The sequence below is a fragment of the Scomber scombrus genome, chromosome 8 (genome assembly GCF_963691925.1).
Source record: "Scomber scombrus chromosome 8, fScoSco1.1, whole genome shotgun sequence".
Taxonomy (NCBI): Eukaryota; Metazoa; Chordata; class Actinopteri; order Scombriformes; family Scombridae; genus Scomber; species Scomber scombrus.
In genome coordinates, this window is record NC_084977.1 from 22,041,686 (window position 1) to 22,069,175 (window position 27,490).

Below are 27,490 nucleotides of genomic sequence, written 5' to 3' on the forward strand. Positions count from 1 at the left end.
ACTCTTATTATTATTATTATTATTATTATTATTATTATTATGTCGATGCATTGTCATTATTTTCACTTTATATATTGCTGGTAGTTTAATCTGTACTTGAGTAGATGTACTTAGTTACTTTCCACCACCACTCTGAGTTTATGCAAACATCTCTGACCCTCCCACCCTGGACATGGACTCTTTGAACTTCTTCCCTTAAGACAAAGACTAAGATCCATTCAAATGTCCAACAGCAGGCACAAAAGCTGTTTCTCTAAGAGCTAAACTGATCTGTCATCAAACTGGACATTTTACATCTCTTGTTAATCTCCCTGCACTGCTTACTTTTATATATTTCAACAGCTTTTAATTCTATTTTATGTAATGCTGGATGGTTTCATGAATAGTAATGTCATCTTATTTTATTATTATTTTTTGTGAGTAAAATCTGAATCAGTCTAAAAATAAAACCACAGACATTACTTCAGCACATTAAACAGTCTGATGGCAGATGGCAGGATTACTGCACAGGTCCACAGTGAGTTAACTCTAAATGATGCTTTCTATAAATAAAGTGATGGGGAAAAAAACAGATGGGTATTTTCTTTTTTATATATAATTTAGATTTTTATTGGTAGCCAGAGGTTTTACAATACAGCCATTAGTGTTTTGCTTCATGCCAATTTTTACAGTTTAACATCACAGCACCAACAGTTGACTAATGGATGGTAACACACAGTCAGACAACAAGAGAGACAAATAAATAAATAAGTAAAAATAAATGAATACAAATAATAATACATTTGAAAAACAAAATAAGTAAAGAATAACGCCCACATAAAGTATAGACCAAAAGTAGATACCACCCAAGTTTAAATCCATTTCCATCAGATTCATCACCAATCGGGTGTCTCCAGTATGAAGAAGGGTCTTTTACTTTTCCTGTCCTTTATAGTTTCAGAGTTTCTTTGTCCATTTTTCATTTTCCCTTGTCATGATTTATTTACAAAATATAAAAAAATATTGATTTCAAAGAATTAAAAACAGCAATCTATAACCCCCTTTATAATCATAACATAGCAGCATAAGGGTAAAAGTGATAAAATAAATGATAAATAAAAATAAAAATAAAATACTTAATACAATAAACAATCTGTGTAAGTAAATCTGCAATATATAAATGTGCAATACAGCAGTTCCTGAGGTTATATTCATGTGTGCAATGTTCCTGGGATTAACATAGTAAGGACAGCACCACTCTTTTTTTTAGTGGGAGTGGGGGGTACTGGGAGATTATTTTTATTTTTTAATTGAATTACATAACGCCGTTACATGTAACTAGTTACTCCGCAACACTGCAAACATTATTACAGATGTGTATTTTCATTTCAAAGGTTTTGGAGATTCTGTTTTCTGTAAATTGAGACCTTTTTTTTTTTTTTTTAACTTTTATTTAGATTGTTGATCAATAACATTGTCACACAGAATAACAACATTACATAAAAAAGAATAATAAACGAACAAAAACAAATAAAACAAACAATACAAGCAAAACAATGGAGCTAAAACAACAATAATAAAATAATGTAAAAAATGTCCTTCTTGAGATATGTTTTAAGATCCACTTGAAAGTCAGTCCAAAAAATAGTCGCATATATACATTGAACAAAAACATGTTCTACGGATTTTTACATTAATATTAAAAAAGAGCATTTCTCATTTACATTGGGAATACATTTGGAAATAATAGAATTTACAGGGTAATATCGGTGTATGGTTTTGAATACAAATTCTTTGATTTAGGTAAGTAATATATATTTGTATGGGAGAGTAAATATAGTGTTCCATGTTCTACCATCAAGAGCATGATCTATCCATTTATATTTAACAGGATTTATCTTTCTTGGAGTAATTGAGGTTTTGATGAAATTGTCAGAGTGAGACCTCCTCCTCTGATTCTCTCTGCTCCACAGCGCCTTACGTCACACGTCACACGTCGAGTGGCGCTGGAAGTCCGTCACAGTGTCTGTTGGACCTGCTGGAGCTTCCTCGAGCTTCTTGTTCGGTACCGAATTCTTTCTGTTGTTGTTGTTTGGGTTCAAATTCAGACTCTCGGCACCGCCTTCAAAAAGCAAACATCGATAAGCACGTACTGTGTGGATTTGTAGCCATCTTGTTGGACGAACACCGGAAACCAGCTCAGTAAAGCGAAAGTTGAGTCGAGATGAGTGTGGAGGCGTACGGGCCGAGCTCCCAGACCCTCACCTTCCTGGACACCGAGGAAGCCGAGCTACTCGGAGCCGACACTCAGGGCTCCGAGTACGACTTCACTGACTTCACCCTCCCGAGCCAGACGCAGACTCAAGGCCAGACTCAGAGCCAACTGGACGGACAGGTCTGCAGTAGATCTCAGTCTCCCCGGAGCCTCGCAGCAAAGCGCGGTTCATTAGCTAGCATCTGATGTTAGCTTCATGTTAGCTCGCAGCTAGCACGCCTACATGCTAACCTAACTCCTAAAGTAATGTTAGTGGTCTTAGCAACGTTTGTATTGAACTATACGAAGATGCACAGACTAACAGGTGTAACTTCATCCATCAGAGATACGAGTTAGTCGCTCTGACAAGCTAAACCTACCACTGTTAGGCTATTCCGCCCTGTGTTTCCTACTTGCTAGCTGCTAAGTCGGTAGCACACACACTGTTCATGCTGTGTTTATGCTAAAGCTCGTGTTGTTGCTGCAGGTAAATGGTCCTGATGAGGGACTTCACAACGGTGGGGTGGACGACTCTGTGGCCAAAGCCAGTCAGCTGTTGGCCGAGCTCAATTTTGAGGAGGATGAAGAAGACACGTACTACACCAAAGATCTGCCTGTGCACGCTTGCAGGTACAGTGACAGGGAGCAACATGTGTGAGGCGCGCACACAGCAAGTGTATTTACTGATTACAGACTACTGAATTAATAGTACTTATTTGATTCATCATACAAGTGTTAGGATCCCTAATTCTAAACAAAAAACGAGAAAAATGTATTTAAAAATTAATCTGAAGCTAATGCGAAGTGGATATCTAGCAGTGTTAGTCTTTTTTAGTGCCAGTGTCTCTTTTTCAGTCATTATACTTAGACCAAAGCTCAACAGGGAAACACAAAGAGGGAATTTACTGCTTAGATAAACTGTAATTGTTGACATATCCACTTCATTTGACTAATTCACACTGCTGAAGCCTCTTATAACTTTCAGATAAACTATTAAATGCACTTTTGCACAAAACTGAACACACTGCACAGTATGCCAGTACACTTTGCATTGCCAGTATAACCAGGAAGAATGGTTACAGTGGGGGAAAACCTCTGTGTTCATGTGGGCACCGACTGTTGTTTTAAGATAGACTCGAAATTTTGAACACATCATTCTACCCAACAGAAAATAGGCCACAACATGCATAATTTACATTCCTGTGAGCGCTTAATAATAATGTACACATGTGGAAAATGGTCACCTGTTGCTTGTGGAGAAGTTTTGCAAGGTAAAGGTTTAATTTTTTAGGGAAAAGGTGTGTGACATGTTATTACTGTACTTATAATGTGAATTTTGTTTCCCAGCCTTGGGATGTGTTGTTTAGTCTTGCACAGACTTCCTAAACTTGTCTGGGAGTGTTTGTGAAAAGAAGGATAAAAGTTGAAATTTGTAGGTATAAATTAGTTGTGAAGTTTCATGTCAAGTTTTGAACATTTTGAATAAATGTGCTGTCCCACTGTTCATATAATTACCCTCTTTCTGTGGTGCTAGACCCTTGTTACTCAGATTATTAAAGTTTTCAGTAAATAATAAGATTTATCCAAATAGTGATGGAGCAGTTTGTTTCTTTGTAAGATGTTGAACATCAAAAGCTATAAATAAAGTTTAAAATCATCATTTTTTTTGGACAAACAATTGACTTTTAGAAATTTTACTAGGAAGAGTGACACTTAAAACTGTGAATGTACTTCTTCAGTAATTCAGTCAGTTTGGTTTTACTTTTGTCAACACAGAGTGATGAGTTAATGCAGTATGTTTGACTACATACTGCAGAAATTCAGATGCAGTTTATATTTATGTAATATGTCCTTGTTTTTCAGCTACTGTGGTATCCACGATCCAGCGTGTGTGGTATACTGCAATACCAGCAAGAAGTGGTTCTGCAATGGACGTGGCAATACATCTGGCAGGTGTGTAGTCAACTTATCTTTATCAGATTACCTCATGTAAAAGTGTAAGAACATTAAAACTGTCAAGGCTGAGCGCGCAGGTGGTCGAGTGGTTAAGAGCGCATGCCACGTACGCAGCGGACCCCGGTTCGAGTCCCGGCCGGCTGACCTTTGCTGCATGTCACACCCCCCTCTCTCTCCCATGATTTCCTGTCTCATTACTGTCAATAAAGGTGTCTACGCTGGAAAAAAATCTTTAGAAAAATAAATAAATTAAAAAAAAACTATCAAGGCTGAACAAAATGGAAAAGCCCACTTTCAGTACAGTTTTAAAGTTATACGATGTGGTCGAGTGGTTAGAGCGCATGCCATATATGCAGCCGACCCTGGTTCGAATCCCGGTCGGAGGTCCTTTTCTGCATGTCACACCCCCCTCTTTCTCCCATGTTTCCTGTCTGTCTACTGCTTAATAAAGGTGTCTATGCCAAACAAAAAATAAAAAAAAAAATAAAAATACAATATGACTGTCATTAAACATTGTCGCAATACGCAAGTTTTTGCCAGAGAGATAATGCTGAATTACAGTGTTGGTTTGAAATAATTGAATATTGAAATAATTACACAAACGGTAACTACACCTCTGCAGCAGTGCTACCAGGATAAATGTCATAGAGATTAAAGTGTTTTGGATTATTTTATCAGATGTTTGATTCCCGCCTTCTGACTTACAGCCACATTGTTAACCACTTGGTGAGGGCCAAATGCAAAGAGGTGACGCTGCATAAAGATGGACCGCTGTGCGAGACAGTGCTGGAGTGTTACAACTGTGGCTGCCGCAATGTCTTCCTCCTGGGCTTCATCCCAGCCAAGGCTGATTCTGTGGTGGTACTTCTCTGCAGGTAAGAGTCAGTGGTGGACTTGTGTGGCCTTTAACCAGTGTTCACAAATTCAGTATGTCGTGTCAAGAGTGTCCTTGAGAGACAGAGAAACTTACTTTTTTGTCTGCCAGCAAAATGGCTACTGAATGTTAAAATTTTACCAGCCAGTAAATTGATTACCATTGGGGGTTTTTTTAGCTGGTGAGTGAAGCAAATCTGTGTGGCTGGTGCGAATTTTGTACCCTGTTTTGTGGTATTGAACTTCTATGTACTCAGTCATCTTAAGATACTCTGGAGCATGAACTGAAATCTAAATATGCAAATACCTGTTTAGAAACAGGAAGTTCATGCTGAAGTTTATTTCCTATAAGTTGCTCAGGTTTCAGCCCTCACACCAGATGAGTTGTCATGTGTCCAGATGTTAAATAGTCAGCAAGCTGTGAAAAGTAACAAACTGAGAGAGATTTATAGCAATAAAACAAAGGCTCCCTTCTCAGTAGTAGCTAAATAATCAAAACTTTAACAGCTTTATTTAAATAATTTCATACAGATGTCGAAATGTTTTTTTTACTGCTCTACTACTACCCCTGCTCCAAAACTGGAAAGCTGTGGAGTCAACTAAAAACTAGAGCTTGGCAGGTACTCAGAAACTGTATTTTTAAGGGCAATAATAACACCAGTGTTTGACAGTTTATTTTTGATAAATATCTATGAAAATCTGGTGATTGAAGAATTGGGATTAAAATATGTAATAAGTGGGACATTTTACAGTTGGACAGTAGACCCAGTTTGGTCAACAAACATTGTGACACTGCTGATTAACTACCTCAAACATACCTTTGTCATTTCTGTTCTGCAATTTCTTGTTTGGTTTGACCTGCACATATCCTGATGAAACACATCTGTCATAAGCTTGGTAGAAGCAGAGAATCTTGCATATCCCATTCATCACATTTAGTCATCCTGTTATATTACCCCCTTCCAAAATGTCACTTCACTGGTAGTGAAGTGTCGTCAGGTATTTGGCTGGCAGGTGTTGCTAGGGAACTCCCTGCTAAAGTCCATAAAACTTCAGCTGGTGCAGGAGAAGGTGTGACTTCCTGCTCTGTCACATTTATTGAACACTTTTCATGTCCACATGGATTGTGAGAAATCAGTTTTATGTCCCTTTTAAACTTCTACTAGTCTGATTACTCTGAAACTCCTGACTTAACCTGAACATGAGCTATGTTTCTGTCTCTCTGAACTTTGTATCTCCGTGCAGGCAGCCCTGTGCCAGCCAGAGTAGCCTGAAGGACATCAACTGGGACAGCTCCCAGTGGCAACCACTGATCCAGGACCGCTGTTTTCTGTCCTGGCTGGTGAAAATCCCATCAGAGCAGGAGCAGCTCCGGGCGCGTCAGATCACCGCCCAGCAGATCAACAAGTTGGAGGAACTCTGGAAGGTGTGTACCTGACATGCTAGGAGGCTATTCCTATAACAATGTTGTGACTAGATGTTTACAAACATTAAGCTGCCAGCCCAGTTTTCAGGGCTGTGAGTCACAGCTTCTTACAGAGGACTCATATTCGCCTGTTGCCCCACCGGTTTAAAATAAATCTGCCGTATGTAATGTGGTGAACCTCGTGTTAACAGTTACTGTCACTGTGTTTCCTCCCAGGACAACCCCACCGCCACCTTAGAAGACCTGGAGAAACCCGGCGTGGACGAGGAACCCCAGCATGTGCTGCTGCGCTATGAGGACGCCTACCAGTACCAAAACATCTTTGGCCCATTGGTCAAACTAGAGGCTGACTATGACAAGAAGCTTAAGGAGTCCCAGGTAGCTGAGCACCACGATTGAGTAATAATTCTTGTTTTCAGCCTTTGCTGCTGTACAAATGTGTAGCTCAGAGGCTGGTGGTTATATTCAGTGGATTTCGTGGTCATATGTGTGGAGTTAAATTTAGATGTCATAAAGACCTGTTCAGAAATCCATTAATCTGTTATGTGGTGTCACGTGTACTTTAAGGGTTTTGTTATTCTGCAGTGTAAAAAGTGGTGAAGACGTTCAGCTGAGCATTTGAATTAATCTTGTTTTGAAAAATTTTTAATTGCACCTTCATGATTACAAAAATATTGTTACAGTGATTTTATATTATACTTTTTAACCACCTTCATTATTAGTTGGTTATATTTATTTTTTTATTTTCCTTTTGCAGACCCAAGACAATATAACAGTTAGGTGGGACCTGGGGCTGAATAAAAAGAGGATTGCCTATTTCACACTGCCCAAGACGGATTCAGGTGGTAATTCTCTAAGCTTCACTTCCTCCCAGTGGTTCTGTGGTGCAGATAGAGCCCCTCCCCATGCCCCATCAGACTTCAGAATTGCACGCGACCTCCTCCCACCTTGCATCTTTTGGTGGCATGTGTGCTTGGTTTTGTTTTTGCCTCAGTTTTGTAGTGAGGTTTTGTGCTGTTCCATCAATGCACCATGCTGTATCATTTTTGGTCATTACTAAATTCCATCATCCTTAGTTTATTTGTGGGTCACTTCCAGCATAAAATGGATTCTAACTTTTGTGCTTTCACCAATCTCAGATATGCGGCTGATGCAGGGTGATGAGATCTGCCTGCGGTACAAGGGAGACCTGGCCCCACTGTGGAAAGGCATCGGCCATGTCATCAAAGTCCCTGACAGTATCCTTTTCACGGTTAGAGTTACATATTTATCATCTGCATTATGGCGTCTTCCAGCCTGGGTTTTTACATCGAGTTGGCAGCGTAAAGTTTATCTATAAAATACTAATATAACATTAGAAACCATAATCCTGGATTTCCTTAACAGCCTGCGTTTAAAGACTATGGAGATGAAATTGCCATTGAGTTGCGTAGCAGTGTTGGAGCACCTGTGGAAATCCCCCACAACTTCCAGGTGGACTTTGTGTGGAAGTCCACTTCCTTTGACAGGTAGGCTGTACATCTCTTTAATTCGGAATGGATGGGAACATTGAATTTTACTTCTCCTAAGTCTTGATATTAGTCACCATTTCAAGATGCAAACAGGTTTTTTTCCTCTCGCATTACCTCCTGTGAACACTATAAAGAAGACATTTAGTGTTATTTTGTGATTATCTGCCATGTCTCTAATTTGTAAAGTAATAATTTCAGTTTTGGTCACATGAGAATACAAATGTTTGTATGTAAATGGAAAGAATTGTGAAAATCATTGTGAAAATGTAAGATTTTTCATAATGAGCTTCTTCAAAGATGTTGATTTGAATAAAACTTGTCAATTTTTGCCCTGATGAATATATAATCGGGCCAAAGAACCACACATACTACTACAGCGAGAATAATCCCTCCAATTTACGCTTTATTGGCCATTATAAAACATACCTACAACAGTGATGATTAACGATCCTTTACACCTTGTACTTCAGATCTTGAATACCACTGAAAATAGTCATTTCACTGCTATTCAAAGTGATGTTAATAACTGATGGCTTCCTTGCTTTACAAATGTAGGCCTTGAATTACATTTTGCCAAAACAAGAAGCAGCAATCCGTAACTTTCTTCCCTTATACAGTTGTATTCACAGCTTCTGGGATTTTTTTAAGCTAATTTCATTTTAACATTTTAATTTGTTTATAAAATGTTAGGTCACTGTGTAGTCCTGGCCCTCTCTAAGTTGGTCTGTGGTTATGTTTTACTGAACGTTTTATAACAAGGTCACTGTAAACATCAGCTAATGCTGGCCTCACTCCAAATGACTTTTCAAGTGATTTCACAGTTGCGGACAAATTTCCAATGTTGGAATAAAGTCATGAAAGCTTTGCTAGAGTTGTGGCACACTCCCAATCGTATGTTGTGAGGTGGTCATAAAACTCAGCCTAAGCAGTCTGAAGTCTCATTTACATCTTGATGTTCTGATAAAATCAAACATGTTTAATATTATCTGAAGTTTTTAGTCTTGACTCATGCAAATAAGGAAGTTCAGTGATGTGAACATTGTCTACAACCACTAGCTGCGCTCTCTCCAGCAACAAACAGTAAGCAACAAACCGGGTAGACAGGAAACATGGCAGTAACTTGGGGAGGCACTTACTTGCTGTCCCCGTTCTCTCAACCAGGGTCGTGTCCATATTCTGCAGTGTCTTCTTTTTTTCTTCTTCTTCTTTTTGGCTGGTTTTTCAGAACGAACCAGTGCACACACAAGAAGGGCGGCTGTGGCCAAAAGCTGCTTCTGTTTCCGCTCATTTTGTTCGACAGTTTTTCTTCTGGTAAATTTCCACCAGCAGCTGGATGGGAAATCATCTTAAAAGGAATCCAGTTGTAGCCTTGAAAATAGTGACCTTGCAAGATCCCCAGTCTGCAAAGTTATGACACATTGTCTTTAGATGTGAGCGGGTGTCAGACTTTAATCTTTCAAATCTTTTAAGTCAGAGTCTTTTCAAAGTCTTCTGTGGTATGTTAGGCATTATCCGCTGGCCCAGAACATGCTGCCCTTGAGGGGACAACTCTGTTGCTCCACTCATTAAACAGCCATTTATTCCTCATTAGATACAATTACATTTTAATGAAAGACATTCCAGTACCTGCTGTAAACCCCAAAGTAATTTTTCATTTTAAGTACTTAATAGTTTGTTCCCAGCTGTGTCATTGGCAGGCAGTCACGATGACTTACATTTATCAGTGTTTTCCACAGAGTCAGATTCTATTTATGGTGGTAGCTGTTGCAGACATGTATGGAATCAGATTACTGAAAATGCTGCAAGAAAAGAATAGAAACCTTTTCCGATTTTAAATGTGTCTCTTTGGGAGTAAATCAGAAAGACTGCATGCAAGAGTGGGGTGCGCAGCTCTAAAAGATAGAAAATCAATTTGTGGCGGGCCGCCATAAATAAATGAATGTATGGGAAACCCTGTTTATGTGTGTGTTGCAGGATGCAGAGCGCCCTGAAGACCTTTGCAGTGGATGAAACATCTGTGTCTGGCTACATTTACCACAAACTGCTTGGTCATGAAGTGGAAGATGTCACCATAAAGTGCCAGCTGCCCAAGCGCTTCACCGCCCAGGGCCTGCCTGACCTCAATCACTCACAGGTCAGACCTCACTAAACACTGTAATTCTTGTTATTTTGTTGTTCATTGTCTACTGCCACCACAGTAAATAACATCTGAAAAAAATGATTGCATGAAAAAGTATGAGTGCCCTTGTGGGATTTGATCCTCCCATCATCCTTATTGCATGTAGACTGAGTAGAGCTCATGTGCTTTGAATGCATTCTCTCTCATTTAATGTATGAGCTGTTTGCAGTTTTCAGTTCAGATCAGCTGAATCCTGTTTTTTCTTGCTTGTGTGTTCAGGTGTACGCTGTGAAGACAGTGCTGCAGAGGCCTCTCAGTCTGATCCAGGGTCCTCCTGGCACTGGGAAAACTGTTACTTCTGCCACTATCGTCTACCACCTGTCCCGTCAGGGCAATGGGTGAGACAAAGATTAGTTTTTCAAGTACTTCTACTACATCTAAAGTAATTGGAATCAAACTTATTATAACATTACAACCAATTTCCCAATAATCATTCTGTCTGTGTGTTGTCCTGCAGGCCAGTTCTGGTGTGTGCTCCCAGTAACATCGCTGTGGACCAGTTGACTGAGAAGATTGACAAGACTGGTCTGAAGGTGGTCAGGCTGTGTGCTAAGAGCAGGGAGGCCATTGAGTCACCTGTGTCGTTCCTGGCGCTGCACAACCAGATCAGTAACATGGACAGGTCAGTGGCATGCTGGGAAACGTCATACACAAACACATTTTGTCTCCAGCAGCGTTTAAAACTTTTACTTATACTATTACAGCCACCCATTTACAAACAGGCATGTGCTTTAAGATTTGTGCTTTTTTTCCCTCTGCACACCTGGATGACAGGCCAGAATTAAATATTGGGTCTAGTTATAGACCATTAGAGGATGCTGTCTCTCATTCACTTTCTCCAGTCCGGGATCTGAACCTGAAATGTTATTTTTTCTAAACCATAGACCACATGAAGCATGTATTTCAGACACTGCATCACAGATTAGCATAGCAGTGTGTAACTACTGTAGTCACCCTGATGTGTGTGTGTGTGTGTGTGTGTGTGTGTGGTGTCTCCTTTAGCATGCCAGAGCTTCAGAAACTACAGCAGCTGAAGGATGAGACTGGCGAGCTGTCGTCTGCCGATGAGAAGCGCTACAGGACCCTGAAACGCACCGCTGAGAGGGAGCTGCTCATGGTGAGGAGGAGCCTCAAAGCGTCTGAAACAAAATGGCTCAAACTTAACACTTTTCTCTTACTTGTCACAGTCTTGAGTGGTGAACTTGCAAAGGTGGTTGCTATCCTCTCAGGCATTACTTGTGCCCTTAAAGAAATAATTTCAGCCAAGCTATCAAAATGAGTTATGTTCAGAATTTTCGATATAACCAAGTGCTATGATCATCTATATAGAGTGTGTCAGGATAACTACAAGTGTTATTGATTGGGAATCTTGATTTTTCTTGTTGTTTTGTACTTTTGTTCTCATCTGTTTTTACAGTACAGATCTGAGTTAGTAAGCTTAGTATAGAACAGGGTTCCCACTAGAGCTAGGCGATATGACCAGAATTTCATATTGCAATATAGGTAATTCATATCCTGATAACAGCACCTATCCCGATGTAGCACATCTTAATAAAATGAATAAATAGTTGGTAATGTTAATGGCTTGTAGATCTGTTGTTTTAGGCAAGCAGCAGTGAATGCATGGACGCTCACGGCTGTTTTTGAATGTTTTTTGCATAGCGAGGAACATACTTGATAATGTCAGTTTACACATCATTAAAACAACAATTAAGATATAGTAAACAATATATATCGCACACCCCCTAGTTCCCAGAGTCATTGAAAACCTGGAATAGTCATGGACTTTCAAAATGTAATTTTTTAGGCCTGGAAAACTCATGACATTACGTGTGTGACGTGTGTTTAACTACCGCACACTGGTTCCCTCTTCTGTTTAATAAAGTATAGTATAATATATTGTCTCTCTCTCTCGTCCAGAATGCTGATGTGATCTGCTGTACCTGCGTTGGCGCTGGAGACCCTCGTCTGGCCAAGATGCAGTTCCGCTCCATCCTGATTGATGAGAGCACCCAGGCCACCGAGCCTGAGTGTATGGTGCCCGTGGTGCTGGGAGCTAAGCAGGTACAAAAACATGACAGCTCATCACCATCCCCATAGCTGGATAGATGCAATAGGTAGTAAATGTTGCTCAGTTTAATATATGAATTTATTTTAACCACAACAGTGAAATCATTTTTTTAAACCTTTGATGTAGACACCAGGGCACTGCAGCAACGAACAAGGAATGGAAATAATAGCATAGAAATAAGAAAGAGCCAGAGTGACATATGTAACTTCTACTGGCTTTTCAGAACTTTTACTTAAAATGTAATAAAATGTGCAGCTAACAGTATATATAACTGTTGGCAAAACATTTTGTGGTGAACATCCAGAAACAAAAAACTTGTTGTACTCTGCTGTTTTATCAACACACTTGTCATACTCATGTGCCTCATCTTCCTCCTCCCAGCTCATCCTGGTGGGTGACCACTGCCAGTTGGGTCCTGTGGTGATGTGTAAGAAGGCGGCCAAGGCAGGTCTGTCTCAGTCCCTGTTTGAACGCCTGGTGGTTCTGGGCATCCGGCCAATCCGTCTGCAGGTCCAGTACCGTATGCACCCAGCTCTCAGTGCCTTCCCCTCCAACATCTTCTATGAAGGCTCCCTGCAGAATGGTGTCACTGCAGGTTTGTCAACATTTAGGATTGTATGGTTTTGATGGAGGGGGAAAATGCATTTTCACTGTGGCTGGAACATTAACAGATAAAATCATCTACGAATTCCAAAGACTAAACACATTATGAAATCTTCCTGTCGTCCCCAGCTGACCGCATCAAGAAGGGCTTTGACTTCCAGTGGCCACAGCCAGACAAACCCATGTTCTTCTATGTGACTCAAGGCCAGGAGGAGATTGCCAGCTCTGGAACCTCCTACCTTAACAGGTACCTGCTTATGGTGTGCTGTTTTCATGAAGCAGGACACCAGACTATGCTGTACTTCAAAACCAACATGGTGGGCTAAATCAGTGGCAAGTTATGATTTAATAGTGGATAAATCCCTGCTGTAATCCACTATGACATCCAGTTATACCAATTATCACTTCAACAGGACACTGAGAGGGCGATTTTCTGCAAATCAGATCACAGTTAAATTTGACCAAATATTACATTTATTTTCATAAAGGCTTTCATAAAGTTTGAGTTTAATTTTACTTCAACTGGCATAGTACATTTGCTGTATAGTAATGGATTGGAATAGTTATACATCAAGCGTCTGGTGGCTTTAAGGGAAGTTTTTATTTAACTTAAGCTTTGCAGTAAAAGTTGAGTAAACATCACCTAAACAAATCTCTCTCTGTGCATGTATTTACAACTTTAGCAAGTAAATTCATTCATATTTTTATTTTGCCGTTTTTGTAAGGTCAAGGCACCATAGACAGGATTTCCATATTTAACAGAAGAATATCACATAGTGACGGCAGAAACAAAGCTTGCATTGAAAATGGCTCACTGCATTTGATACAGTCAATTGGCAACATCTGTTGGGCAACTATTGGTATTGCAACTCGTATGGCTGAATTAAACTTCAGACTGAAAATGAAACGTTATGGTGAAGCGAGGCATTGATACATCTTGCTGCAATACTTTAGCTTTGAAAGGTTAATCCAGAGTTCCCTGAGGTGTAACATTTTAAAGTGATGCTGATGTTTTTTAGGACGGAGGCTGCAAACGTAGAGAAAATCACCACCAGGCTGCTGAAAGCGGGAGCCAAGCCTGACCAGATTGGCATCATCACCCCGTACGAGGGTCAGCGCTCCTACCTGGTCCAGTACATGCAGTTCAGCGGCTCCCTGCACACCAAACTCTATCAGGTACCTCACACACCTTAATTGTTTTTTTGTTTGTTTAAAAAAAAAAAAAAATGTTTTAAGTAAGACTTGACAAAATCTGCTCCTTCGTTTTATTTACTGTGCAATTTCCCCTTTTGTCCCAATGTAGCAGGTGGAAATTGCCAGCGTGGACGCCTTCCAGGGCAGAGAGAAGGACTTCATCATCCTGTCTTGTGTTCGTGCCAATGAACACCAGGGCATCGGCTTCTTGAATGACCCTCGTCGTCTCAACGTGGCGCTGACCAGAGCCAAGTAAAAACCTCAGAAAAGTCATCACAGTTGATAAAATTCACAAAAAAAGCTGCTTTGATTTTCCATTTTTTTATCATAAAAACTAATCACACTAAACCCAGTCACATACAGACGATCCAATCTGTTAAAATGTTGACAATTTGTAAACAATTAAGGTCAACATACCTGATATTGTTTGAATGTAGGTATAAACACTGGAATAAACAGGCTAAAAGTAACATAGACAGTTTTCTATATGTTACTTTTTACATATAGAAAGCTATTTTTGCCCTGCAGAAAGGATTTTTTTTATTATACAAAACGTCATCCATCAGAATAATGTGAAAGATCCTATTATCACCGTTTTGTGTGTGGTGTTTGAAGGTATGGTGTGATCATTGTGGGGAACCCCAAGGCCCTGTCCAAGCAGCCGCTGTGGAACAACCTGCTCAACAACTACAAGGAGCAGAAGGTCCTCGTGGAGGGACCCCTCAATAACCTGAGAGAGAGCCTCATGCAGTTCAGCAAACCGCGCAAGCTGGTCAACACCATCAACCCTGTGAGTAAAACCTCTGTTCCAGATTATTGCAAAGATGTTATTAGTGGATAGATCTGTTACCATCTAGCCACATGAAGTAAGATATGAATCTGTGTAGTAGTATCTGATAACCACTAAATGACAACTGTCTGGTGTTTTGTCTTTTTTAGGGGGGCCGTTTTATGAGCACTGCGATGTACGATGCCCGTGAGGCCCTCATCCCTGGTTCCGCCTACGACCGCAGCAATGCTGGTATAAATTTAAAACATTTTTAAACCCAAGTTATTTTAAGCAGAGGTTTTTGTCTGCAAAGTAAAGATTTCACACCACATCTATTACAAGTTATAGTCACCTTCCATTTTCATTATTGATTGAACTGATGAAGCTTCTTATTACTAGCAATTACTTTTAGATTTTAACTGAAGACAAACTCTTTCACCAACTGGCGCACCACAGTCCAGTAGTACTGGTGTGCTTAGTTTTCTATTGTCAATACAAATCTAACAGGATTCTTGATCTATTTGTTTTCTTCCAGCAGGACGTCCGTCCAACATGTACTTTCAAACTCATGACCAGATTGGGATGATTGGGGCGGGCCCCGGTCACATGGCAGCTATGAATATCCCCATACCCTTCAACTTGGTGATGCCCCCAATGCCTCCGCCCAGCTACCTTGGCCAGACCAACGGCCCAGCTGCAGGTACAATACTGAGATATCCCACTGAACCGCTGACTGTTACCAGCAGTTGTCCAGTTTTGACTTTGGTTCTGATCTTTTTTTTTTTTTTGGGTCATTTAGGCCGTGGAGCAATGAAGGGTAAGCCTGGGCGCGGTGGGCGACAGAGGGCCCGCGGCTCTGCAAACCAGGGTCCCAGTCAGGGTAACGGACAGAGCAGCCAAGTCAGCCAGGATGGGGCCTCCCAGTCCTTCTCACAGGGGCCGCTGACTCAGGGCTATATCTCCATGAGCCAGCCTTCTCAGATGAGCCAGCCTGGCCTTTCCCAGCCCGAGCTATCCCAGGTAACACAACACCGTCACCCAGAGCAAGAAGTTGTATAATTTCATATTCATAATTGATATGATCTGATTATTATTTTGAATATCTCCAGTAGAAATGTCTTAAGCCATGTGTCCTGAATTTAATAGACTACTGAATTGATAGGTCTTGGAAGATTTATTGTTCAGGTTCATATTTGAATTTAAAAAGGTTTAATTTAAAAAGGTTAAGGGGCCTTGAGCTCGAGTGTTTGAAGATGTGTTTGTAAAGATGTTTCTGTCCTCTGACTCTCCAGGACAGCTACCTGGGCGATGAGTTCAAGTCCCAAATCGACGTGGCTTTGTCCCAGGACTCGACTTACCAGGGTGAACGTGCATACCAACATGGTGGAGTGACTGGCCTGTCACAGTACTAGAGTGTAAGTACTTGAACCATGACGTTTTGGCTGCAGTAACAAGTGTTTCATGTTTCACTTAACAGGTTATTAAAACCAATCACATTTGTCGGGAAGCAAAGTAACAAAGCTACGATGATTTCTACCAGCAGTTTTTAAATCGTTTTCATATGTTGTGGACAAATGTTACTACCCTGTTTTGTGTCTTGCAGGTCGCTTGAAGAAGGGAGCTAGGCTTGAGCTGAGCTTAGTTCATCAGCTTTTTAATCTGGGAAATAATAAAAACATAAAATGGATACCTGTTTTCCTCTGCTACATCCGAAGCACCACCGAGTGAAAGCGACGGGATAGCGAAACCAAACCAATGACCAGCGAGAGAAATAAGAGGGTAGAAGAAGAAGAGAGCACGAACAGACGGGCAGGGAGATGGCAAGAGAGGCCGAGTGAACAAGTGAGTCGCAGGGACCGATGCCCGTGCAAAGTGAGGAGGGAAGTCGAGAAGATGGCGGCGTGTGGTCGAACTGCCGAGGGAAACAGAGGGGAGATCTCAACGGTCTCTTCATGGGAATCCAAATGAGGCTCAACTCCCAACTAAATAATCCAACCCACACCCTTCACCCCACAGCTTCCAGGAAAGGCTAGTTGTCTTCAGATGAGGATCGAAGCTTTCTGGCTGAATTTGAAGAACTCGTTCCTCGCCACCTGTTCGTACCTGCAGGTGGCGTGCTGACGGAAAGCCATTGAAAAAGGCAATGCGAAATCCTTATCCCAAAAGTCTGTTGGTTGCTCAACCTGTAGGATGTCCTGAACTGTTCTGAATTAGGTTTATCATGGGAGGAAAGTGGCACCAACAATCATCTACTGGGCCCAAGAACCTCAGCAGCCTCTGAAGGAAGCAGCAGTCGACGAACCCTCTCGGAGAGGAAATAAAAACACGGTTTCTGTGCTTAAGACTGACTTTTAAACTATTAAAGAGCCTTGAATTGAAATACCTTTCATTTGCCTTGGGAACCACTGGCTCATTCACGAGGTCTTTAATGGGGTGGTTTCTGACCACACGTCAGTGGTGGAGTGGCACGAGGATTTCAGACTGTTTGTTCAAGGCATGACACGCGAATCCCACTGATATCGCAATCATCATGGGACAGTTATTCTTCTCTGAAGTACCTTTCTTACCACAGAGCACAAAATTGCAAAAAGTCATCGAAACTATCAAACATGACCAGCATTGAATATTCAACTCAATGTCATTTGTGTTTCAGTGAAGGCTTTTCCTATTTTTAATCTTATAGAAAGCAGAGGTTTGATGACGAACAGTGTCCGCTGTGCTTCGTGACCAGATGTCTTTTCTTTAAAAAAAAAAAAAAAAAAGCACTCTGTAAGCTTAGATTGGAAGGCGTTTGAATGCTTTGCGTCGAGTGATTTCTGAGAAGGATTGTGAACTGTCCACATTCATCACACAAATCCCCGCTTGAAGTGAAAGAAACCAAACGAGAGTAAAATGAGGATAATAGTTGAGGCTTACAAGCGGTCGTGGCAATCAATCCACCACAGGTAAGGAGTAGAAAAGGAAGGTGGCTAAGGAAGAAAGGGATATGAGAGTTTCCGCACCTGGAAAACAGAGTCTAGGTCAGTACCAGGGTTTAAAATTGAGAGGTGAACAGTGTGGCTTGAGGACTTTTCAGTCCCCACACTTATAATGTAGTCAGGAACCCAGTGTCATTTCACACATGTAACATAATTGTGTGACTTCACTTGCAATAGCCAGAGTGGTGGTCATATTACCCAGCCACACTAAGTATGAAACACATGAGCAGTGACCAAAATCTACAAATCCAAAGATAATCAGGGGGTTGAAAAATTTAAGACATCCACAAAGGAAATGTGTCAAAACTATCAAAAACACCCCATAATTTTAAAAAACCTGCTTAATCTGAAAGAGCTTCGGTGTGGATTAAATATGCCGACATGTCATCACAGTGGAAATGCCATCAGTGCTGATCGGATAATGACAGGGAGGTAAATGAAAAGTGAATGAATAACCTGAATCAGTGCCTATAACCAATCACCTTCAGTTTAACAGCTGCAGCACAAGCATGAATGTAGTTAAAAAAACAAAAACAAACTACCAGCATATAATAAAAAAAAACCCTCTGAATACCAGAGGGCTCAACAAACCCACAGGAAAGGATTTGTTATATTTTATTTTTTATATAAATCAGGCCAGGTAATGAAGTCAGGATGGGCTTAATGTTTAAAAATTGTTTTAAAGCCACCTTCCTTCTCTGGAGTAAAACAAGTGGAGGCTGGTAAAGTTTCTTTTCCTTCTGTGGACTTTTGATTTGTGCAAAGCTGTTTTGCCTGCGTTATGTATTTCTCGTGGAGTTCCTCTCTGGGTTTATGTGGATCCTAAAATCCTCTTCCTGCAGAACTTGTGCGAGTCGTGATCGAAAGTGACCCTTGAGTTGATCCAAACTTGTTTTTTTGCTTTTTGTCAGATTTGCTGCTTTGTGCATCATGTTGTTTTGTTCAGTTGGGTGTTTAGCCATTTTTGTGTAGTTTTACTCAAAGAAATGTTTTGTAGCAACTTGCTGACAACGGGAATGAGGCGGACGCTGTTCCTTTCTTCATTAGAGATTTGTATCTTATCCTCAAACTGTCCGAGGGATTGTAGTTTTGTAACCAAGAGTCTCTTCCAGAAAAGATGCTTTCTGAATACAGTAAGAATGTACTCCACTGTTATCACCTGCTCTTCATTTCAGCAGACATGTGACAATCATGTTGTGAGTAGACGACGCCATGTTTAACTGATTTAGAAGTTGTTTTGTTTTGTTGACAATGTGCAAACCTCTCATTTTTGTGATTTATTGGTTTCTCATATCAACCAGTTCCACTGAAATCCTAACATGTTATAGCTTTAAAAAAACAAACCTGCTGCCGTAATATTGCTTTGGTGTTGTTGTTTTTTCTTTTCCATCTTCTGAGCCACAATGGATTGCTTCATGTGCAGTGATCATTGAAGAACCAAGTCAGTTTGCATCCAAACTCTTTGATTCTCTACGTCAAAAGGCAGATTAAATTAATGGACTAGAGATCTCAATGTGATGTATATACCTATTTGAAACAAAGAGTCTTATTTGCAGTGAAGGGCGATCACAATTCGGTGATTCCCTTGTAAAACTGAATCAATAAAGCTGTCCAAGTTGAGCTGTTGTTTTTCTGGCATGAAATCCATTCCATGTTTATTTGCAGATGCTCACAAAAATGAAAATATCAGATATTGCACAGTAATAAAAGTTGTATGTACATGAGTCAAACCACAACAGTTTCACAATGTTGCCTGTTCTGCCTTTTTCTTTTTCTTTAGTTTTCTCTTCATCATTTTCTTTTTCAGCTGTCCACTTTTCTGTCTCTGAATGCTCTCGTGGATTTTCTCTTTGAACTTCTTCTTTTGGCTCTTGATCTTCTCCAGCTCTGCCTTCCTCTTGGCTTCCAGGTCCGGGTCCTGAAACAACAGGCAATTCATTAACCAAAGTCTCAAACTCACAGACAATTACCAAATCAGAAGCCTTTCGCTATTTCTCATTTGTAGGCGGTAGATTTTGAGAACAGGCGCTTTGGTACCACACTGACATACAAAGAATAAGAAGAACCTAAGTCAACGCTGTATTTTAAAAACCTGAAATTTGGTATTAATTATAGGAACAACTGCAGAGTTATATGCACAAGCATTGAATTTCATGTTTCCCTGTAGACAAATGTTTTTTATTAGCCATGCAAGCAGCATAACTATAAGGACGGCCCTGTCCATAAATGTGTACATCACTTTAGTCCAGACTGGAATATTTCAATAACTGCAGCATGATTGCCATGAAATCAGATATTCAGTTTTCAGAGGCTGAATCCTTAAAACTTACAAACTAATGATCCCCTGACTCTTCCCCTAGACCCACCAGCAAGTCAAAGTTCTCTTATTGTGAAATATCTCAACATCTACTAGATATATGGACTAAAATATCCTAACAATCTAGTAAAAGCAATTTATCTAGGAGTTACACTAACAATTAATTAGGATTCATTAATTGGAAAAAATATTTTTCTCCTATAATGAATACAAATTTATGTTGTCCTTTTCAAAAACCTTAATAAGAATTTACATATGAGTTGCTTTGTAAGAAATTACAGGAATCTATTGGACCTGAAAAATGAAGCGATTACCATACTTTGATTTTGGAAGCGTTCTCACATTAAACTTGATTTTATCAAATGGTCTGTTAAAGACATGTACTTGCCTTCCCTTCCAGGATCATTTGTTTCCTCTTGTTGGTCTCCTTTTTCTCATCAAAGTCTGTTGACTCAAGTTTCTACAACAGAAAAGAGGTTACCATCATTTTAACAAGATTATCCAAACCTCATGATTTGCTGTCTGAAAAGTATTTACAGATTTAGAATTTTGCACAGCCAGACGTGCAAAACAAGGATATACGTTTTTGAACTACTAGTTTGAATCACCATCATGAGTACTTAAACCACACACATTCAAAGATATAAACTCTTGGGGACTCAACTACCAAGAGGTGAGATAATGACTGAAAAGAGGAATCCTTACTATTTCACACTTCCGTCTGGTCACGTTGACCTGGGTGAGGATCTTCAGGACTTCTTTCTCCTCCACAGGATATTCCTTCAGTTTGGTCTCTGTAGAAACACAACGGACCAGTTTGTTGTGAGACACACACACACACAGGTTGATGTGCTGAGGACTTTTTACAGCTTTTTCTGGTTCCTGTTATTAGAGCCACACCTATGTATCATCTGATAAGAGCTTATTGCATATATGTGTCAGCATATATGATGACTGATGAGTAAGAAGAAATTGCTTAAAAGAAAGTTGAACTAGTTTTGAGGTAATTTTGAAACTGTCACTTTACATAGCCGACAAGCTGATTTTCATCTGTAAAATATCCTGCTTATTATGTCAAAAGTCTTTAAAACAACTAAAATAAGGGATCCATATCAAGATTGTTGCTTATGTTATATACTTATTGTAGGGGAGATATTTGTATTTTCCCAGATTTTGTTAACTAGTCATTTTCTATCATGAAAGCAGAAGATCATAACGTGTCTTCCAGAGTGATTCATCTCTGTGTCTACTGAGGTTGGCTGGGATATGCAGCTGTCTTGATAAGACTGGCTGTCTCCTATGGCAACCAAGGTCAGGCAGAGATGTGCTGTGTTTTGTGCAGACGGTCAGACTTGTCTCCTCGTAGAATGGATAGCTTCAGTTTGTCAATATAGTGTTTCATTTGTGGTTGAATAACCAATAGAGACATATATGTGTGAATAATAACATTATTTAGTAAAAGGTTTGAAATACTCTTGTCCAGAAGTACACAGCCCATTTGAGTAGCACTGCACAGTGTTTCACTTGTTCTCCTGTATTGAGCTTCAATAAATGTTCCTGTGTAAAACATTCTGGTCTAACAAGTTCTTTACTTTGGATTAACCAGCTCTCAACATTTCTTTGACATTTATGTTGAAAAAAATACTATCTGCTGATATATTCTTATCATATTTTTAACTCCCAAATAGCGATGTAATTGAAAAGTATTTTATTCTTATGAGAGCCAAGATGTTGTCTCATGACATCTTGGCTCCAAAGGTTTCCTGTCCCTTTTCATTTTTGTAATAAAGGTCAAAAATAGATAAAAAATGTACACTTGACCTCTTTCAAATAGAGCAAATTGAAACATTCCAGTACCAGCTATATAAACCTTTTGGAAGTCAATATTTTAACGTTGTTGGTTATGATCAGAGATATAAGCTTGCTTACATTTTTTGCTTGTCAATATGAGAGTTAACTTATTTAAAAACATCCCTATAACAGACATTGTCACTTAAATTCAAGCCATTACACTAACACTGACAAATAATCTCTTAGGTTTTATCTTTCCTGTCACTGATTTCTGTTTGTATCAAGCATGATATTAAATAAACCATCAATCAGAGCTGCGTTACTACTATACAGACAATACTTTAGTTGAGCTCTGAAGATTTTCATGTTGGAGCACTCCATCAAACCAAAGACACAATGCTGTTATTTAGTCTTTATAACCAAGCGACTTACGAGTATTTTCCTCGATGGCGTGGACCAGGTGGATGTCGTACTGTGTCACCAATGTGATGGACACTCCGTTCCTTCCTGCAGGAGAAAGTCATCGATGAAACGAGGATGATGTCGGTGTTTCTGATTTTATCACCTACCTAACTTATTTAAAGATTTAGAAGTACCTGCTCTAGCAGTTCGGCCGACTCTGTGGATGTAGATCTTTGGCAGGCCAGGGGTGTTGTGGTTGATGACGACCTGGACGGTTGGAATATCCAAACCTCTGTGAATCAGAAAGTCAAAACAATGTGATCACAGCCTGCCTGCACTCTACTATCTATAACAATATGTGTGCTTTACGTCTGAAAGACTACTTTGACCAGAATTGACAGGTGATTTTTTTTCTTTTCTTGAAAAATGTGGCAGCTCTGCAAAGCTTCTTACCTGGCAGCCACGTCTGTCGCAATCAGGATTTTATAGACGCTGGCCTTGAACTTGGCGAGGTTTGCAAATCGTTGTTTCTGGAGAAGATAAAGAGCAGCCGTTCATTCTTTCTCTAAACCCATTCATCTGGTTTAATCCACTTTAATCCCTAACAGTGACGTTTCTATATTATCACAAGGGATTTGAATTCACTACACGTTTATGTCTTTGTTCCTTTAATTAGATAAATATGGTTATTATCTCCAATGTAGAGCTCTGAGAACTGGTGATAATGGACACAGCGCCATGTTGGAAGAAATCTCTTTTCTCACACAGAAAGCAAAGTCTCATTCTCTCTACCTTCAAACTCTACATTAAAACAAATTATGACATAGACCATCCTTCAGCTTTCATTCCTCCAACATAGTGTCCTGCTCAACAACATCACTCAGGTCAAGCGTCCTATTTACGGCTGTGAAATTAAGTTAGTATGTTTTTCCGCTGTTCAGAGCGATCTCACCTGTTTCATCATTGAGTGCAGGGAGATTGTTGGAAAGTTAAATTCCCTGAGCATCATAGTGAGGATCTGACAGTTTCTGTGGAGGACACAACAAGAAACAAATGTCTTAATGTGATAAATAGTTTTTTCGCAGCAAATAACAAGTGCTTGACACTATGTGTGCATTTTAATTCCACACAGGCTTAATTCTTACTTGCACGTGTTGGTGAAGATCATGATGGACCAGTCATCGTGTTCGTCTGTGAACGTCTGGATCAGGTGGACCATGTAGGCGTCTTTCACCTTCTCTGGAGTGAGGATGTATCTCTGGTCCAGCTCGTCAACCGTACGCGTCCTGATGACAACAACGTGACATTTCACTGTTTCATGTGGATGTTTGATTTTCTGTTGCCAGTGAGGTCAGAGGTCATTGTACAGAACAGCAACAATGACGGTGGGATGGATCCAGGTCCAGATTCAGTTATACGTTTTGGAACGTGCAGGAAGGATTTGAGCTACACTGCAGATGATGAAGCACTCAAATCCTTACTGTAGATTCTACAGTAATGATCAGATCAGACTGCCTTCATATTCAAAAGTTTTATAATGAGAGGTGGAAACCTGCCCAACAGTCTCTGTGAAGCAGTCACATTTAACTTAGATTATATGAGATGCATCTGTCATTTTTCTGCCCACATTAAGAGGAAACACAAATCACCATGGAGGGCAAATCAAACTTTACAACACAAACTCAACAAAGAGATCTCAGCCATATAGGAACTTTTGATACGAACACTAAGACAGAAAAATACTCAGACTGTTTATTTCCCACCATTTCCACCACTCACTCTGACGTGCTCTCCCAGAAGAAAGGTCTGTTCATAGCAACAGTCTTCAGCTCCTGCAGCGTGTCGGTGAGCGTGGCGCTGAACAGCAGCGTCTGCCGCTTGGCTGGCAAAATCCCCAGAATCACTTCCAGGTCTTTGGTGAAGTCGGTACAGCCCTGTTCCAACAGCCGGTCCGCCTCATCCATAATCTGGCACACACACACAGAGACGTTATCAACAACAGTACTGTTCAGTTTCTGAATACAATTTTTCAAACATGACCTATATTTCATCAGTGAAAAGTAAGAATTACAACAGACCTCTTCTATAAATATCTCTCTCTTTTTAACAATGTTTTACTTTAAAAAGTGATTTTCAAGCATTCATAGTTCTGATTCCAGTACTAAATTTTGCTTTTATCTTTAATAATTCTATCAGATTTCCAGGACTTGCAGAAAACCTGCAAACTCAGCAATGTCATGTTCATTAGCTGCTTAAAAGACAGTTTAATGGTTACAGACATTAAAAAGTTCCATTGAAGTGTATGACAATAAAAAACAGCATTACGATACACAAATGGACCTCAGTCTTCCATCTTTTTGACATTTACATACTTAGAATAAACATAAATCCATAAAGAGTAGCACAGACGAGCTTCTGAACTCACCAAGAACTTGATCTTGCTCATGCTGAAGGTGTCGGAGCTTCGGATGTGATCAGCCAGTCGACCCGGCGTCGCCACAACAACATGTGGTTGGTTGGACAGCTCCAGCGCCTGACTCACCATGTCTGTCAGTCACACAGCAGAGAAAACGTCAGAGTTCAAACACAATTAAATGAAACTTTTTGATACACACAAAGCAGTTTTTTTGTCAAAAAAAAACTGTTACAGATGTGGACATTATGAGTTACTGTACGGCCCACTTGCTTATCTGTTGTAATCTCACTTTTAGATCTAACTGAAAAAACTGACTAATGTCTCCAGAAACATCTTCAGCTTCATGTGTTTCTGAGTTTCTAGCTGTGTTGGTTGGTCATGTTGCCGCGTGCACTGATGTAGTTACCCATTCCACCAACGATGATGCAGTCTCGCAGACCCAGAGGCTTCCCCAGGACCCGAAACTGCTCCGCGATCTGATAGGCCAGCTCCCTTCGTGACATCAAACACATCATCACAGAAGTATTAAATAAAACACTCTCAGCCTGTTTCTTACAATGTCATTTATCTCAAAACAGATTTTGTACATGCTGAAGTACTTTAACTAGATAAACTAAACTGACCTGGTGGGAGTGAGCACCAGACAGAAGATGCCATAAGGGTCCTCTGAGAGTTTCTGCAGCACTGGCAGCACAAACGCAGCTGTCTTCCCACTTCCAGTCTTGGCACAGCCCATACAGTCCCGACCTGAACAAAAAAAAACAAAAAAAAACAAACCACAATACCTTCATTCATCAATACTGGCTAAGAAAGGGTTTGAAAGTTATTATTGATAATCTCCCCCGTCAAACGAACCCATTTCTGTCTCACACCAAACTCCACAAAGATCAGATCAGATTAATGAGTTTACTTGCTTGTTAACAGGTTGGACAAACTTTGAAGATCACCACTTTATACATGTTTAATCTTGAGGTTATTTTTGGAAACACTTTGATGCGACAAAATACATCATTTGATTGATAATCTCACATTTCCTGTGACAGTGAAGACAGACTGCTCACCTGGACTTTTGTATTGTTTATTACATTATCTCCATCGTGAGTTTTATGTTTCATATTTTAATAATTTTTGTGTATACTGTCTGTATATGCGGCTGTCTATATATTATGTATAGATTATTCAGGTATCAATATTTAGTACCCTCATTTCTGGCATCCATGGACAATCATGCACCTTATTACTGCAGTAATATTAACTGACCAGTCACTTCTTTTATATTCCAGTTAGTTTATTTAATTATTGTAAATAATTTAGCCTTTAACTGCATTTGTTTATTTTACCTCTTACTGTTGTTTTACCCCTTTGTTAGCCACTGTAACATTTTAATGTCCCTTGGGATTAAAATGTATCTATCCATCCAATATCTGCTGATACCTGAAAAACCAGCTCTAAAAAATGATTTTACTCACACCAATGGCTGGTTTACAAATTTAATTAATCTGCTGAAAAGACCAGTGTCTGCTTCCTGTAGATTTTCATCTTCATTTTAGTTGTTTATTTTCCCTTTATAGACATTTAATCTTGAGGTTTGTGGTAAAGATTCACTATTCATGCGAATTGATAATCTCCAATTTCCTCTGACAGAGAAGGCAAGGCAGCTTTATTTATATAGCGCATTTCATACACAAGGCAGCTCAATGTGCTTTACATAAAACAAACATTTAACAGTAAGAATTGGAAATAAAAAACATAAAAACATGCAATTTGAGAAATAAAAATAAAACATGGAAACAGAAGACTTATTTTTCTAATTATTACATTATCCATCACAAATGTTGTATTCAGATTCATATTTTGATCATCTCTGGGTAACATCTGCTGCTGATATATGTATACTTACTTTAATATTCAATATTTAGTACATTCATTTCTGACATCCATGGACAAGCATGCACTCTATGACTATAGCCAGATTCACTTTCCAGTCTCTTCTTTGTTCTATTTATATTTGAGTTTGTTTATTTAGTAATTGTAAGTAATTTAGCCTTCAATTGCATTTGTTTATTTTATCTTCACTAGTCAGAAATTAGCTTTAAATTTAGAGGGTTTTCAGTGGAGTTCTGCATTAACCTATACAGGCTTTTTTGTGGTGTGTTTAAAGCCTGCATGTGTTAGTGTTAGAAAGGTGTTAGGGTTATCAGGCTGTCTTACCTTCCAGTATAGCTGGCATGCATTTTTCCTGGACAGGAGTGGGTTTGTTTATTCCCAGCTGTTTACACTGTTTAATCAGCCAGTCTGAAAGCCCGAGCGACGAGAAGTCACCCATCTCTGAATTATGCTGTTCTCCGGGGCTAGACGACAACTTCTGTGTCCTTTATAAGACAAAATACTCGATACAAGTACTATATTTAAATGTACAGGGACACATCCTCGTGGTCGCTGTCTAAATACGTAACTTCTTCTTTTTCTTTTACATTTCCGGCAGACTAGATACTGTGCGGCACTTTGCTGCCTCCCGCAGGTCGAGATTAGTTTAGCTAAATATAAAGTCTACTTGTGCATCCGAGGATGAGACAGATGATGCTGGAGTACTTCTACAAAACCTCGGAGTTGGTACAAGCCCGGCCTCTGACCTGTGCATGGAGAACTTGCATTTATAATACATTTGTTCAGAAAGTAGTTAAATAATTTCTTCATGCATACTTAAAGATGTAATATATGGTTGACATTTGGGTCCTTTTACTGTAAAATAAACTAACCAGAATGTGCAA

At 39.8% G+C, this 27,490-nt stretch overlaps 2 protein-coding genes across 3 annotated transcripts; one reads left to right on the forward strand and one right to left on the reverse strand.

Annotated features, from left to right (window-relative positions):
- The first annotated feature begins 1,992 nt into the window (after window positions 1-1,992).
- On the forward strand, window positions 1,993-19,434 carry LOC133985313 (regulator of nonsense transcripts 1-like). Of its 2 annotated transcripts, none has more exons than XM_062424907.1 (24): window positions 1,993-2,374; window positions 2,721-2,863; window positions 4,097-4,186; window positions 4,897-5,064; window positions 6,308-6,488; window positions 6,705-6,866; window positions 7,246-7,333; window positions 7,628-7,726; window positions 7,888-7,996; window positions 9,974-10,133; window positions 10,398-10,516; window positions 10,636-10,800; window positions 11,181-11,295; window positions 12,099-12,242; window positions 12,631-12,844; window positions 12,982-13,099; window positions 13,872-14,028; window positions 14,156-14,298; window positions 14,662-14,836; window positions 14,986-15,067; window positions 15,354-15,515; window positions 15,615-15,835; window positions 16,108-16,230; window positions 16,419-17,407. In XM_062424907.1, exons 1-23 carry the CDS (start codon window positions 2,204-2,206, stop codon window positions 16,225-16,227), a joined length of 3,306 nt encoding a protein of 1,101 aa, XP_062280891.1. In that variant the 5' UTR covers window positions 1,993-2,203; the 3' UTR covers window positions 16,228-16,230; window positions 16,419-17,407. The 2 variants fall into 2 exon arrangements, with proteins under 2 accessions (XP_062280891.1, XP_062280890.1); XM_062424906.1 differs by having other exon boundaries at window positions 1,994-2,374; window positions 15,351-15,515; window positions 16,419-19,434.
- On the reverse strand, window positions 18,468-27,152 carry ddx49 (DEAD (Asp-Glu-Ala-Asp) box polypeptide 49). The gene is made up of 13 exons (XM_062424909.1): window positions 26,931-27,152; window positions 25,343-25,466; window positions 25,126-25,211; window positions 24,729-24,850; window positions 24,083-24,270; window positions 23,449-23,589; window positions 23,256-23,331; window positions 22,757-22,833; window positions 22,498-22,595; window positions 22,334-22,408; window positions 20,816-20,904; window positions 20,499-20,570; window positions 18,468-19,711 (listed from the first exon to the last, which is right to left on the reverse strand). The coding sequence occupies exons 1-13, from the start codon at window positions 27,043-27,045 to the stop codon at window positions 19,535-19,537; spliced, it is 1,440 nt and encodes a 479-aa protein (XP_062280893.1). The 5' UTR covers window positions 27,046-27,152; the 3' UTR covers window positions 18,468-19,534.
- Window positions 27,153-27,490: the final 338 nt, after the last annotated feature.

Excerpts from the sequence above, each read along its gene's own strand:
- LOC133985313 (XM_062424906.1), top strand. The coding sequence starts at position 2,204 with ATGAGTGTGGAGGCGTACGGGCCGAGCTCCCAGACCCTCACCTTCCTG. Across the intron at positions 4,187-4,896 it reads CGTGGCAATACATCTGGCAG|CCACATTGTTAACCACTTGG; the intron begins GTGTGTAGTCAA and ends TCTGACTTACAG. Across the intron at positions 10,801-11,180 it reads CAGATCAGTAACATGGACAG|CATGCCAGAGCTTCAGAAAC; the intron begins GTCAGTGGCATG and ends TGTCTCCTTTAG.
- ddx49 (XM_062424909.1), bottom strand. The coding sequence starts at position 27,045 with ATGGGTGACTTCTCGTCGCTCGGGCTTTCAGACTGGCTGATTAAACAG. Across the intron at positions 24,271-24,728 it reads TGAGCAAGATCAAGTTCTTG|ATTATGGATGAGGCGGACCG; the intron begins GTGAGTTCAGAA and ends TGTGTGTGCCAG. Across the intron at positions 22,834-23,255 it reads TGCACTCAATGATGAAACAG|AAACAACGATTTGCAAACCT; the intron begins GTGAGATCGCTC and ends TATCTTCTCCAG.